At 39.7% G+C, this 12,922-nt stretch overlaps 1 protein-coding gene across 3 annotated transcripts in view; it reads right to left on the bottom strand.

Annotated features, from left to right (window-relative positions):
- Nucleotides 1-12,922, bottom strand: part of AATF (apoptosis antagonizing transcription factor) — a 98,991-nt gene that overhangs the window by 56,013 nt on the left and 30,056 nt on the right. For all 3 annotated transcript variants that reach the window (XM_029211920.1, XM_029211919.1, XM_029211921.1), the window contains exons 5-8: nt 6,142-6,256; nt 4,381-4,585; nt 3,679-3,843; nt 1,545-1,628 (exon numbers count right to left, since the gene is read on the bottom strand). In XM_029211920.1, coding sequence (XP_029067753.1) covers nt 1,545-1,628; nt 3,679-3,843; nt 4,381-4,585; nt 6,142-6,256 — 569 coding nt within the window. The remainder of the gene's footprint in view (nt 1-1,544; nt 1,629-3,678; nt 3,844-4,380; nt 4,586-6,141; nt 6,257-12,922) is intronic.

Raw genomic sequence — 12,922 nt, 5'->3', positions numbered from 1 at the left:
ATATATATATATATATATATATATATATATATATATATATATATATATATATATATATATATATCTTTCAGACTAAGGATTGCCAGTAGAAGCAACTTCCCCCCCCCAGTAATTTCAGTTTATTTTATTAAGCCTATTTAATTTATGATGCACTTTCCATTGAACAACATACACTTCAATTAATGAAGACTGGAATATTTTTGATTGTCTCCCATGATCTCACACAATTATACAGCATTAATATCCCATATCAGGTACTTCCTTAGACACTCTAGAACAAAACAGAATCCCCTACTCTTCTGACAAATGGATATAATAAGAGAAGAAAAGGAAAAAAGAATCAGGACCTCTGACTAGGAACACCTCGGGCCACATCAATCCTCTTTCCTATACCCTCTCATCATTACTTTTGAGACTTACAGCAATAATTTTATTGAACATCACAGAGTGAACGGCAAGATTAATAAAAAGTCTCTCTTTTTTTTTTTTTTTAGGGCAAAACCAGAGGCATCCCCAATATAGAATCACTTGTCCTACTTGCTTCACAGGGTAATTTTCCTAAGTTCCTTCCTTCGTATTCCATATACTACACAGTACTGTCGTCATAGCTAAACCTCCAACAAGCACCTGTAAATTCTTCGGCAAAAGTTAACACTAAAAATTCAGCAGAGGAAAAAAAATTCACCTTGATAAAATAATGGCTCAATCAAAACTGGTTTATCACTGCTGAGCAGCATCCTCAACTCTCCAGAGCTAGAGGGTACATCCTAAAGCACATTTCATTAAGAAGTATGACTTAACAAGAGACCCAGGATTACAGGAAATTATTTTAGTTCTTTAGAACAGCCCAGGTGTTTAGTCTACCTTAACGGTCACCACCATCATCAAAAAGAGCAGCACGACAGCAGATCACAGCGTCAGGGAAAGAACGGGGGAAATGTTTGTGAAGAGATATTGAGAACGGGACTAGATTTCAATCTCTAGCAATTCTTTCTGTCTTCAAAGCACTACACTATTATTATAATCAACAGTAGCAGACAATCTCAATAAATATAAATACTTAACTGATGTGAACATGCACACATACACAGAAGTTTTAAGAGAATAGACTTAATAGGTTAATAGAACCAGAAGTGCAATTCAAGAATTCTGGGATCCCGGCCCTTCAGCTCCATATCCTTATCTAATAGTAATAGGACAAGAAACCAAACAAACAAACAAAATCCTCCATTAACATCATCAAAAGCTGCTGAGAGAGAATAAACCACCTGATGCAAAGAAGTTGAAACTGTTTTACAAATAATTCACACTCTGCATCAACTAACAACGTAGCTGTAGCTATATTCATTTCAAAAGGAAAAATATAAAAGTAAAGCAATAAATCCAGAACTACACAGTAAGTCAATTCTGAACACTAGAGTTCTAACTCCCTATCTGACTCTATCCTTCCAAAGTAAGCTATCTTTTGGTCAGAGAATTCTATCAGCTGTTTTAAAATGCTAAAGCCTGATTTATAACAAAAGAAAAGAGTGTAAAAATCATACCTGGTGGTAAAAGTCATCATCATCAAAGATTTCTTCATCCACGTCCTTCAGGTGGGCACTGGCAGGGGCTTGAGGAAGGATCTCCTTTATCAATGAGAAGGAGTGAATCCCAATGAGGTTACCAAAGTAATTCAGCTACTATAAATAATGTGTATAACAGTCAAAGCACTATTTTCCTTAAGATATAAAGAGCTCTTCAAATTAAAGAACAAGGATTTCCCTAGTGGTGCAGTGGTTAAGAATCCACCTGCCAATGCAGGGGACATGGGTTCAAGCCCTGGTCTGGGAAGATCCCACATGCCACAGAGCAACTAAGCCCATGCACCACAACTACTGAGCCTGTGCTCTAGAGTCCGCGAACCACAACTACTGAGCCCTTATGCCACAACTACTGAAGCCCACGTGCCTAGAGCCCGTGCTCCACAATAAGAGAAGCCACTGCAATGAGAAGCCCATGCACCACAACGAAGAGTAGTCCCCGCTCGCCACAACTAGAGAAAGCCTGCGCACAGCAATGAAGACCCAATGCAACCAAAAATAAATAAATTAATTAATTAAAAAAAATTGAAGAACAAAAACAATGCAATTGAAAAATGGGCAAAACATTAATAGGCACTTGACAGAAAAAAAACACAAGCAGTCAACAGTTATATAAAAATATGTTTAATCTAATTCTAATTAAATACATGCAAATTAAAATGAGAAGACACCATTTTTCACCTCTAAAACTGGCAATCTTCAGTAGGAAAACAGAGCTGGTGGGATTGGAAATTAATGCAGCCTTTTTGAGGCAATTTTACAACATCTATCAGGATTTTAAATGCATACTCTCTTTGATTTAACATTTCCACTTCTAGAAGTCTATCCATATGTTCACACAAATACAAAAATAAAAATGCTCAGGAATGTTTCCTATAGCACTGTTTCTAAAACTAGAGACAACATAAATATCCACTCTTCAAATAAGTTATAGTACACATCCATACAATGGAATACTCTAGCCATTAGGAAAAATGAGGTAAATCTCCATGTAATGACATGGAAAAGTATCTAGAATAATTAAGAAAGTTGTAAGATTTTACATATAGTTTATAACATTTTATATATTTATACACACACACATATATATATCCAACCCATTTAGTTAAAAAAAGACAACCATATTTTTATAAGTGCGTACGTGTTATATGCGTGCGTGCGTGCATGTGTGTGTATTTATATATACAAATAGAAAATACCTGAAAGTGTGTTACAACTATGAACATTGGTTAAACCTGAGGAGTGGAGTTTTTAGACTAGGGGGAATTTTACTTTTCATTTTAAATTCTTCTGAACTTAAAAAATATATTAAGTATATATTCCTACTATAAATAAAAGAGTTTCCTTTAGACAGAAGAATCTGCCTATTTCAATTCTGGATCCTCTTCTGGAGCGTCTAAACATCCAAAGGAAAGCCTAAAGTACACGCTTGCTTCGATACTGGCATTTCTAAAGAAAAAACTTTAAAACTGAATTTAAAAAATTGGATTACAGGGCTCCCCTGGTGGCACAGTGGTTAAGAATCCGCCTGCCAATGCAGGGGACACGAGTTCGAGCCCTGGTCCGGGAAGATCCCACATGCCGCAGAGCAACTAAGCCCGTGGGCCACAACTAATGAGCCTGCACTCTAGAGCCCGTGAGCCACAACTACTGAAGCCCACATTCCTAGAGCCTGTGCTCTGCAACAAGAGAAGCCACTGCAATGAGAAGCCTGCGCACTGCAACGAAGAGTAGCCCCTGATCACCGCAACTAGAGAAAGCCCGTGCACAGCAACAAAGACCCAACACAGCCAAAAATAAATTAAAAAAATTTTATTAAAAAAAAAAAAATTGGATTACAAATGCTTCCATGACCAGACTCAGATCAAACTCAAAATTAAGAGAAGGCTACACACAATAATAGCTTTATTTTTTAAAAACTTTCCCCTCCCACATATTCTCAGTTTCTCAACAATCTAGGAAAGTAGTGCTTTTTTCCCTTTCTTTCACTGACTTCTTATACCCAGAGGAATACCTACAAGGAGATGATAAGATTTTTCAGTTAATTAGCCTCCTAGAAACTGCTCCCATAATCACCATGCATCACAGTTCTTACCAGCTGTCCTGGCAAACTCTCTGGGACAGGCTGGGCTGCCGGCTCAGGTTTGCCAAGAACTTGGTAGATAGAGCGCTTGGTCTGTGTCCTTCGAAGTAATCTTTCTTTGTCCATCAGAATATGATCAATCTGAGTCAAGATTGAACGTTCAAAGGCACCAAAACCCTGCAACAACATTAACCAGTGTCAGATAACATGGAAAGTCTCTGCTGAAGGCAGCTATGTTGGTTTCCCTATTTTTCTGTGTCAGCAGAGAAACAGACAATCCTCCTTCCAGGAGGGACTTGCTGTTAAAGACTGAGTTTGTGAATGGTTCTAACTGTTCTCAGAAAAAAAAAAAAAAAATTAGTCCCTAAGCAGGTCATATTAGTTTCCTATACCCACAGATTAACCTCTGCTCCTTTAATAATAATTGTTTTAAAGTCCATTTCTTTAAAGTATTTGTATTTCCAACACTTACAAGACCACAACTTCTAGAATAAAATACTTTTTCTAATAAAGTTGAAATCCCACGCTTGAATGGTATAAACCCCAATGGATTAGGGTTAGGGTTAGCGTTAGGGTTCAGTAAATTTTTCTACAGAAGTGACTGATTACTATGACACTGAGGCATCATCCATATAAGGGAGCTGTACTTCCAATTTCTCACAGCTGCTTCAGGTTGCCATGACCTGCCTTACACACATGAGTGCACACACTTGCCTTCCCCAGTTTTCCAGAAGCCAGCTTGGTCTTATCATGCCACTTCTGGAGCGTACGGTTCCTGTAGACAGTGAAGTCGGCGAAGCGCTTCGCTATGAAGCTGGGGTAGTCCTCAGTCTCCAGCTTCCTCTTTGCTGGGGCCCTCCTCTGCTGCTGCTGCTTCTCTTCTATGAGCTCTTCATCTTCACTGGAAATCTCCTCCTCACTGGAAAACCAGTAAGAACACTGAGTCCAATGTAAATAAACGTTACCTAAATAAAAACTTAGGCGTGCGACTTCCCTGGTGGTGCAGTGGTTAAGAATCTGCCTGCCAATGCAGGGGACACGGGTTCGAGCCCTGGACTGGGAAGATCCCACATCCCACAGAGCAACTAAGCCAGTGCGCCACAACTACTGAGCCTGCACTCTGGAGCCCACGAGCCACAACTACTGAGCCCTTGTGCCACAACTACTGAAGCCCACGCACCTAGAGCCCATGCTCCGCAACAAGAAGCCACCGCAATGAGAAGCCCATGCAACTGCAACTAGAGAAAGCCCACACGCAACGAAGGCCCAATGCAGCCAAAAATAAAATTAATTAATTAATTAATTAATTTAAAAAAAACAAAAACAAAAGAAACCTAGGCCCACATGCAGTCAAGAGTATTTGGGCTTTCCCTATGCTGTCTGCATCTTAAATAGCACGGGAGACGTGAGGACGGCTTTTTTGTTGGAAGAAAACATTCGTGAGGTCAAACAAAAATTCATGTATCTTTTAAAATAAATATAAAAATAGATGGTTTCAAAATATTTTTTAAAAAGTAAGCCAACTATAAAAATAAATGAGGTTGTTAAAAACATTATTAGAAATGCACATGAACCGGGCCTATACTGCTACAGGAGGGTCTTTAAAAATTAAACATATAATCATACTTTTATGACCTCAATCCCCAAATCAATAAGGGAAATATGTCTCCCTGTAACCAACTACTCAGGAAAGCTGAGTAATATTGGTTGAACCAAACGAAGAGAAGCAGAATGTGAAGAAAACTCAAAGAGGTAGGCCACAGAATCCGAGCTAGGCTGTAATACCCTCAACTGTGTGAGAGAGCACTAGAGCCTACAGCTACGGAGCCAGCTACACTGCCTGGACTACCGACCGCAGCGCACAGGAAGTGCTTACTAAATGTGAGCTCCTTTCCTTTGTCATTCCAACTAATTCAGTAGAAAGGTATGGAGCAGAGGGGAAGCCCAACGGAAAACAACAGGCAGGTACCCTATGAAGAAGGCTCAAACAAAGGGGGGAGGTAGAGGAGAACCTTCATCAACTGTGATAATTTCAGGAAGGGAAAAAATGTTTTCTTCTACTATTTCCTGAAATTTTTCCACCCTTCGCAATAACTGCTTCTTCCTTCACTGAAAAGTCGACAGTTGTGACTGGTAATTCCATGTATGGGCAACAAAGTGCTTCATAAACATTAATTAAGCGTTCATGTTAAAAATGTGCTTTCACCTATAATCTCACTAGATCGAAAAAGAAGGCAAGATTTTTGCAGAAGCTTACAAAGAAGCTTAGGCACAACTATGCATAAAAATCCAAAACCTAATTCCCAATTTATGTGTCATCCTGGCCACCAATTAAACGTAAGAGGCTCTTTCCATTTTACTAACATTAGGTCCGGTATCTGCCTGGAAAGGACGTGACTTTCTTTTCCATAAATAATGGGAAACCATTCAGATGAAAAGAAAATAAGCAATTCCATAGTTCCATTCCCTCCTTACCTTTCTGCTTTGGGCTTTGTCCCATCTACTAGATATCTAGTGTCTGGATACTGGAAAAGCAACTCTTCCTGAAGATCTACCAATGACCTCAACAATGCTTTAAGTGCCTTGTGACCTGGGAAATAAAGCAGAGGGAAGGAACAGTTAATTATCTACAGTTCTCCAAAGTAGGTGATGCCTATGACGCTGGACTCCTGAGCAGTACTGGCTGAGGGGGTGGGCACAGGGTACGCCGGGACTGAAAACTCTCTGAAATACAGAATTCCTGAAAGGAAATAATAACAGTGCCTACCTCATAGGGTCGTTGTGAGGAACAAGCAAGGTAACAATGTGTAAGGTACTTAGAAGAGCGTCTGCAGTAAACTGTGAGTTCTTAAATTTAAAAAGTTTGACACACTCCTTCCCTGCCTGTCATCATAACCAATAATTTTTTTCCTTTGGTGTTTCTTTCTCAGATATTTTTCTGCAGGTTACCCATTGACCTCTTGGATTATCCCTTTACTGATCAACTCCTTAAGCAATTCCTTCTCTTCTGAAGAGCACAGCTTAGTCCTGCGGTCCCTACCACCACCACCACCACCACCCTCCCCCAGGAGATCTCCTTTGCCTCTGGTGTGAGCTACCACCTCATTCATTCAATCTCCCAACACATACCCTTAAGGAAGGTTCCAGTTCACGAATAGAAACCCAAGTTAATGACTTACTGTTTGCAGTACAGTCATCCCTCGGTATCCTCAGGGGATTGGTTCTAGGAGCTCTCCCCCAGGATAACGAAACCCATGGATGCTCAAGTTCCCTATATGAAAGGGCCTGGTATTTGCATGTAACCTACACGCATCCTCCCACATACTTTAAATCATCTCTAGATTACGTACAACTAGTACAATGTAAATGCTATAAAAATCGTTGTGAATACTATGTAAATAGTTGCTAGAGTGCTGCAAATTCAAGTTTTGCTTTTTGGAACGTTCTGACATTTTTTCTTTCCAAGTATTTTTGATCCAAAATTGGTTGAATCCGTGGATGCGGAACCCAAGGATATGGAGGTTCCATTGTACTGAACTGTATATTAAAATTTTGCACACCAAGAATATGTTCTCACCTGATTCTCCTCACGACCAAAAGGATGCACGTGTAATAAAGGTGGTCAGGATTAAGTTTAAAGTCTATGACCAAGAACTTTCAGAATAAAATCTGGCCCTCTGAGAACCAAACTCTTACCTTCTTTATCAGCAAAATCCTACTAAAGGAGCTAAATAGACATGGATAACAACTACTAGTTAAGTTTTGACAGCACTCAGACATCTCGCTTTATAATCAAACTTTCCCATTTCCAGCAACTGCCAAGAAAATCTTCACATGGATGCTCCATCACTCCCTCAAACACCATGTCAGAAACAAAACTTTTTTCTTCCAACCTAATACTTCTCCTTTGTCTGATTCTCTCACCTCTGTCTAATGTTTTCACAGGAGATCACTGACATTTTGGAGCCCTTATTCAATATATTCAGTCAGTTGCTAAATCCTGTGGTTTCCATACTTCTTATCACTAACAGTTGTCCATCTGTCTCTGGCTATGCTTCGATCACTCCTTCCCACTTTCCTTTAAGTAACTGTAATCTTCTCACAAGCATCCTTACTCTCATTTAGCAATCCCTACATTCATTTTTATTTTATATTCTAGACTAACTTCAGCCCACACGAACTTCAGTTTAAGTGATTTTTATGAATTTGATTCTATCTCTTCTGCTTCTACCTTGCGCAGCATGAGTAGCTTCCTCACTATTTTACATCTCAACCTATTTCATCAACGGGACACCAACACATGACTCAGACAAGTTCTCCAAACAGATCACACTGCAGCATTCCATTTCAACATATGGCTAAGAGCTTACCTGAGAAAGCCTCCGCGGATTGGTCAGAAGGAACTCAATAACCCAACAGCTACTTTGCATTCCTCCAATAATCTCTGTATAAGACTATACAGGGACTTCCCTGGTGGTCCAGTGGTTAAGAATCCGCCTTCCAATGCAGTGGACTTGGGTTCGATCCCTGGTCAGGGAACTAAGATCCCACAGGCCTCGGGGCAAGTAAGCCTGCACGCTGCAACTACCAAGCCTGCATGCCCCGGAGGCCACGCGCCACAACTAGAGAGGAGCCTGAGTGCTGTAACTAGAGAAGCCCGTGAGCCACAATGAAAGATCCCGCATGCCACAACTAAGACCCGTCGCAGGGACTTCCCTGGTAGCACAGCGGTTAAGAATCCACCTGCCGGGCTTCCCTGGTGGCACAGTGGTTGGGAGTCCGCCTGCCAATGCAGGGGACACGGGTTTATGCCCCGGTCCGGGAGGATCCCGCATGCCGTGGAGCGGCTGGGCCCGTGAGCCGCTGAGCCTGCGCGTCCGGAGCCTGTGCTCCGCAGCGGGAGAGGCCACAACAGTGAGAGGCCCGCGTACCGCAAAAGAAAAAAAAAAAAAAAAAAAAAGAAAGGACTATATAAATACAACTTGCTTATTTAAATGTAACAGAAGATCCTTGACCACATCTTTTCTAAATTCCACATTCTAATACTTTTATAATCAGTACATATCCACATCACTTGGGGGGACCTGCAATACCTAAATATTACCTGAAAAAAATCCAAAATGCCTTGTGTTCTAAACCCAGGTTCTCAACCTGTTACTCTGAATCTTAACAAAACAAACAAACAAAAAAACCTTTCCACCAAATATAAAAATAAAAAGTTACTCTCATGAAGAAGAAAAAAGTAACACAATTATTCTTCGGACAGTTTTGGGGAAATGGATTAGGCACAAACAAGATGAGAAGTAGGCAAGAAGAATAAAAAGAATAAAGATATAATAATTTTAAAGAGAAGAATTACTTTAAATGTGCTAAGTGTGTAACTGGGATAATGCAAAATTATGTATATGAACATGTAAATTTTTAAAGTAATGAGGAAAGCAGAGAATACAAATAACTACAAATATTAGGTTACCACAAATGATCATCTATGAAAAGAGCTGAATATTATAAACAGAGATTCCATATAGCTAAGGTTCTGAGAGTTATGTTACAGCCAGAACCTTAAGAAAATAGAAGAGACACTAATACTTGGAAGGAAGCCCATGAAAATGCCGAAATCTCCTCTCATCCAAATTCTGTGCAAATATGAACCATTGTTTTTACCTCCTTTTCTAGAAACAGCTACATCTTGAGAGCCCATGTTCTCCAAAGTGAAACTACAAATCAATTTTGCATTTGCAAAGTAGTCTTCAAAATTCCCAAGCCTAAACCTTGAAAATATTAGGCTATGTGAAATAAGTCAGTTGCAAAAGGACAGATATTGTGTGATTACACTTACATGAGATATCTAAAAAAATGGTCAAACAGAAAATAGAAGGGTGGTTACCAAGGGCTGGGGAGAGGTGGGAATGGGACTTATTGTTTAATGGACACAGAGTTTCAATTTGGGATGATGAAAAAGGTTTTGAAATGGACAGTGGTAATGGTTGCATAACAATGCAAATGTACTGGCTACTGAACTGTACACTTTAAAATGGTTAAAAATGGTAAATTTTATGTCATATCTATTTTACCACAATTTTTAAAAACACCTTAAAAAAACCCTAAGACCAAAGTAGTAATAATTCTACCATCCCAGTCTATCTCTCTACAGAAAAAAATCGTCTACATTCCTTCAACCTGGAGCCTAGTCCAAAAGAACAATGGAATATTATTCAGCCTTAAAATGGAGAGGAGGAAAAAAAATGGAGAGGTGGGCTTCCCTGGTGGCACAGTGGTTGAGAGTCCGCCTGCCAATGCAGGGGACACGGGTTCGTGCCCCAGTCCGGGAGAATCCCAGATGCCGCGGAGCGGCTGGGTCCGTGAGCCATGGCTGCTGAGCCTGCGCGTCCGGAGCACAGGCTCCGCAACGGGAGAGGCCACAGCAGTGAGAGGCCCGCGTACCGCAAAAAAAAACAAAAAAAAGGAGAGGAATTCTGACACGTTACCACATGGATGAACGTTGAGGACATTATGCTAAGTGAAATAAGCCAGTCACAGAAGGACAAATCCTGTATCATCCCACTTATATGAGGTACCTAGAGTAGCCCAATTCATAGCAACAGAAACGGTGCTTGCCAGGGGCTGGGGCAAGAGGGAAATGGAGAGTTGTTGTTTAATGGGTATAGAGTTTTAGTTCTGCAAAATCAAAAAGTTCTGGAGACTGGCTGCACAACGATGTGAATATATTTAGTACTACTGAACTGTACACTTAAAACAGGATGGTAAATTTCACATTATGTGTCTTTTTACCACAATAAAAAATTATAAGAACAGGAAAATCAAGTGCCTGTCCCTTTCTTCCTCTAGGTACCATGTGTCCATGATCTAAAATATGAGATCAAGAACCATGCAGGGAAGAAGCTGCAAAGCAGTTCATAATGTTTATGGCTGCTTGCCCCCAACAAGCAAGTCATAATTTGACTCTCTAATGTAACATAACCAAGAATTCTGAAAACGTCCAACAAAAAGACTACTACTTTTAAGGGCCACTTTCAAGTAGCTACACAAGCCCTTTTTTTTTGTTCAAGTCAGTTTTAAAAAATCCATCACAGATATATTAGACAGCATATCAATCCAACAAGAAAGCAGAGCGCCAATATCAGTAAATCAAAGTGTGCCTTTCTGTTAATACTCTCTCATATGTTCTCATTTTATACACCCCTTCACCCAGTCAGAAAGTAGCCCTAAAGTATTTAAGCTCCATTCAGGGATAGCACCACCATGCATCAAAGTGTCAAGAGGCCTACCAGAGGTGAAATCTGCAATTCTGTGCTGCTAACCACCAAAAAAAAAAAAAAAAAAAAAAAAAAAAAGTTTATCAAAGTCAAGTCACCAGTGGCCAACACATGGACAACCTCCTGCGAAGAGATTTAGAAGCCAGAGCCCAATTCTCGTTTCTCTGTGATATTAGGGCCACATCTCCTTCTAGTAAAATTTTATGTAAAACCTGAAGAGACGATGAGCAATCCTCTGCTGGTCGCGGTAGGCCTCCTGGAAGACACAGCTGACGAGGATGAGGAAAGACTCTCTCCCAGAGGCTCAAATCCAATAGTGAATTCTTCGCAGCCAAAAACCAAACCAAAACAAGCAACTCTCTTTAGCATTCATATAGGGCTGAATTCTATTTGTTCAACCCTATGAATGTGAAAGGGAATGGAATCAACAGTTTCTAGTTCACCTCTAGCTTTTCTCCCAATTAGCGTCAGAGTTAAAAATTAACAAAAGCTGCAGATACTTTCTTCTTGTTCAAACGAACAAGCCCAAACAGTAATACTGACAGAATTCGGAATTATGATACAGTGGAGCCTTCACGTAGTTCTTTGTTGAAGAAGTTAGGGCACCTGGCCACAAAACAAATGGCGACCGTCAAGGACATATATGCTTATTTTGTCTTACATGGTCCATTTCCAGAGGCTTTTCCCTTAAGAGGAGATTAAGAAGGACCTATGCCTCACCTTATTACCAAGATTCAACCCAAGCACCTGGGCACTGGCTTTAGGAATAATTTCCCAAGTAGAGAATAAAAAGAAAGAGTACTTTACTAAGGGTCAGGAGCCCTTTATCCTAACTGACACTATCACCAACTAGTCATTTTCCACTGAGTGGACCAATTTAATCTCTTCAAGTCCCAATGGTCTCATCTATAAAATGTAGATAATCCTTTGCCTGCTTATCTTACAGAATTAAGGTGAAAAATAGCAAATGCTTTTATATATTAAGGTATTCTGCCAATTTTTTTAATGCTGTAGAAAGAGAAAGTACATTACTATCACAAAATCAGCGTCTTTCCCATGGTGAAAATCTCTAGCTCTGCCTGTTCTGATCTACAGCAATAGGACTGAACTAGTATTCATACATTCCTATATTAAGTATTCATTTACATGCTACCCATATGCAAGCATTCTATATATAAAATGTCACCAATCTAAAAACCATTTTCACTTAACAGCTTTATTTTTTTCCCTGATTCATCTAGGCTGTTCGATGTAAACAAAATTGTAGGCAGAGAATAAGTTTGGACATGGGCACACAGTTCATTAATTAGATTATAAGCCAATAAGTAAAACTTCTGGCAAGGGGATGGAGGGCAACGGGAAGAGCAAATGTATAAAGTAAAATAAAGCTCACCTTATCGGTTTTTAAATATCCACACCATTATTTTTTAAGTAAATATGCAAACATACAATTATTTATGTGCAAGTAATATAAACTCCCACATTCCTATTACCCCAGATATATACATTGAGGTAGAATATACAGATCGCAAGAGCATTTTTTTTTTTTTTCTTTCCTCCTTCTAAAGTAACTCTAGGACTGCAGCTAAACTACAGGTCAAAAGGACACACGATATACTGGCCTGAGAACAATACTTTTCATTCAAATCCATACAAGCCTGCCACTTGCAGCAGTCATCCCCGGCAATTAATCCCCCAAGAAAGACGTTTGATTAAATCTTTTCAAGCAAATCCTTTGCTTTGCTTTTGTTAGTTCACTTCTTGTCAACATCCATTAAAATATGCCTTTAATTCTCCCACAATCTTAAAAAACACCGATTCCACTGTCTTCAACTTTAATCAACTGTATGGCCGGCATTTTTCATTTCATAATAATGTGCTGCTTGGAATTCAAGAGGCAGGCTCAGCATCAATCATCTGGTAAGAATTTTTCCACTGCAATAAATATGCAAATGAGGAGAGCCAGTCAGTCGTATTTC

Source organism: Monodon monoceros, unplaced genomic scaffold (genome assembly GCF_005190385.1).
Source record: "Monodon monoceros isolate NGI ecotype Baffin Bay Population unplaced genomic scaffold, NGI_Narwhal_1 Super_Scaffold_9, whole genome shotgun sequence".
NCBI classification, from domain to species: Eukaryota; Metazoa; Chordata; class Mammalia; order Artiodactyla; family Monodontidae; genus Monodon; species Monodon monoceros.
Note: the sequence above shows the minus strand (reverse complement) of the source record. Positions and strands in the feature narration are given on the sequence as shown.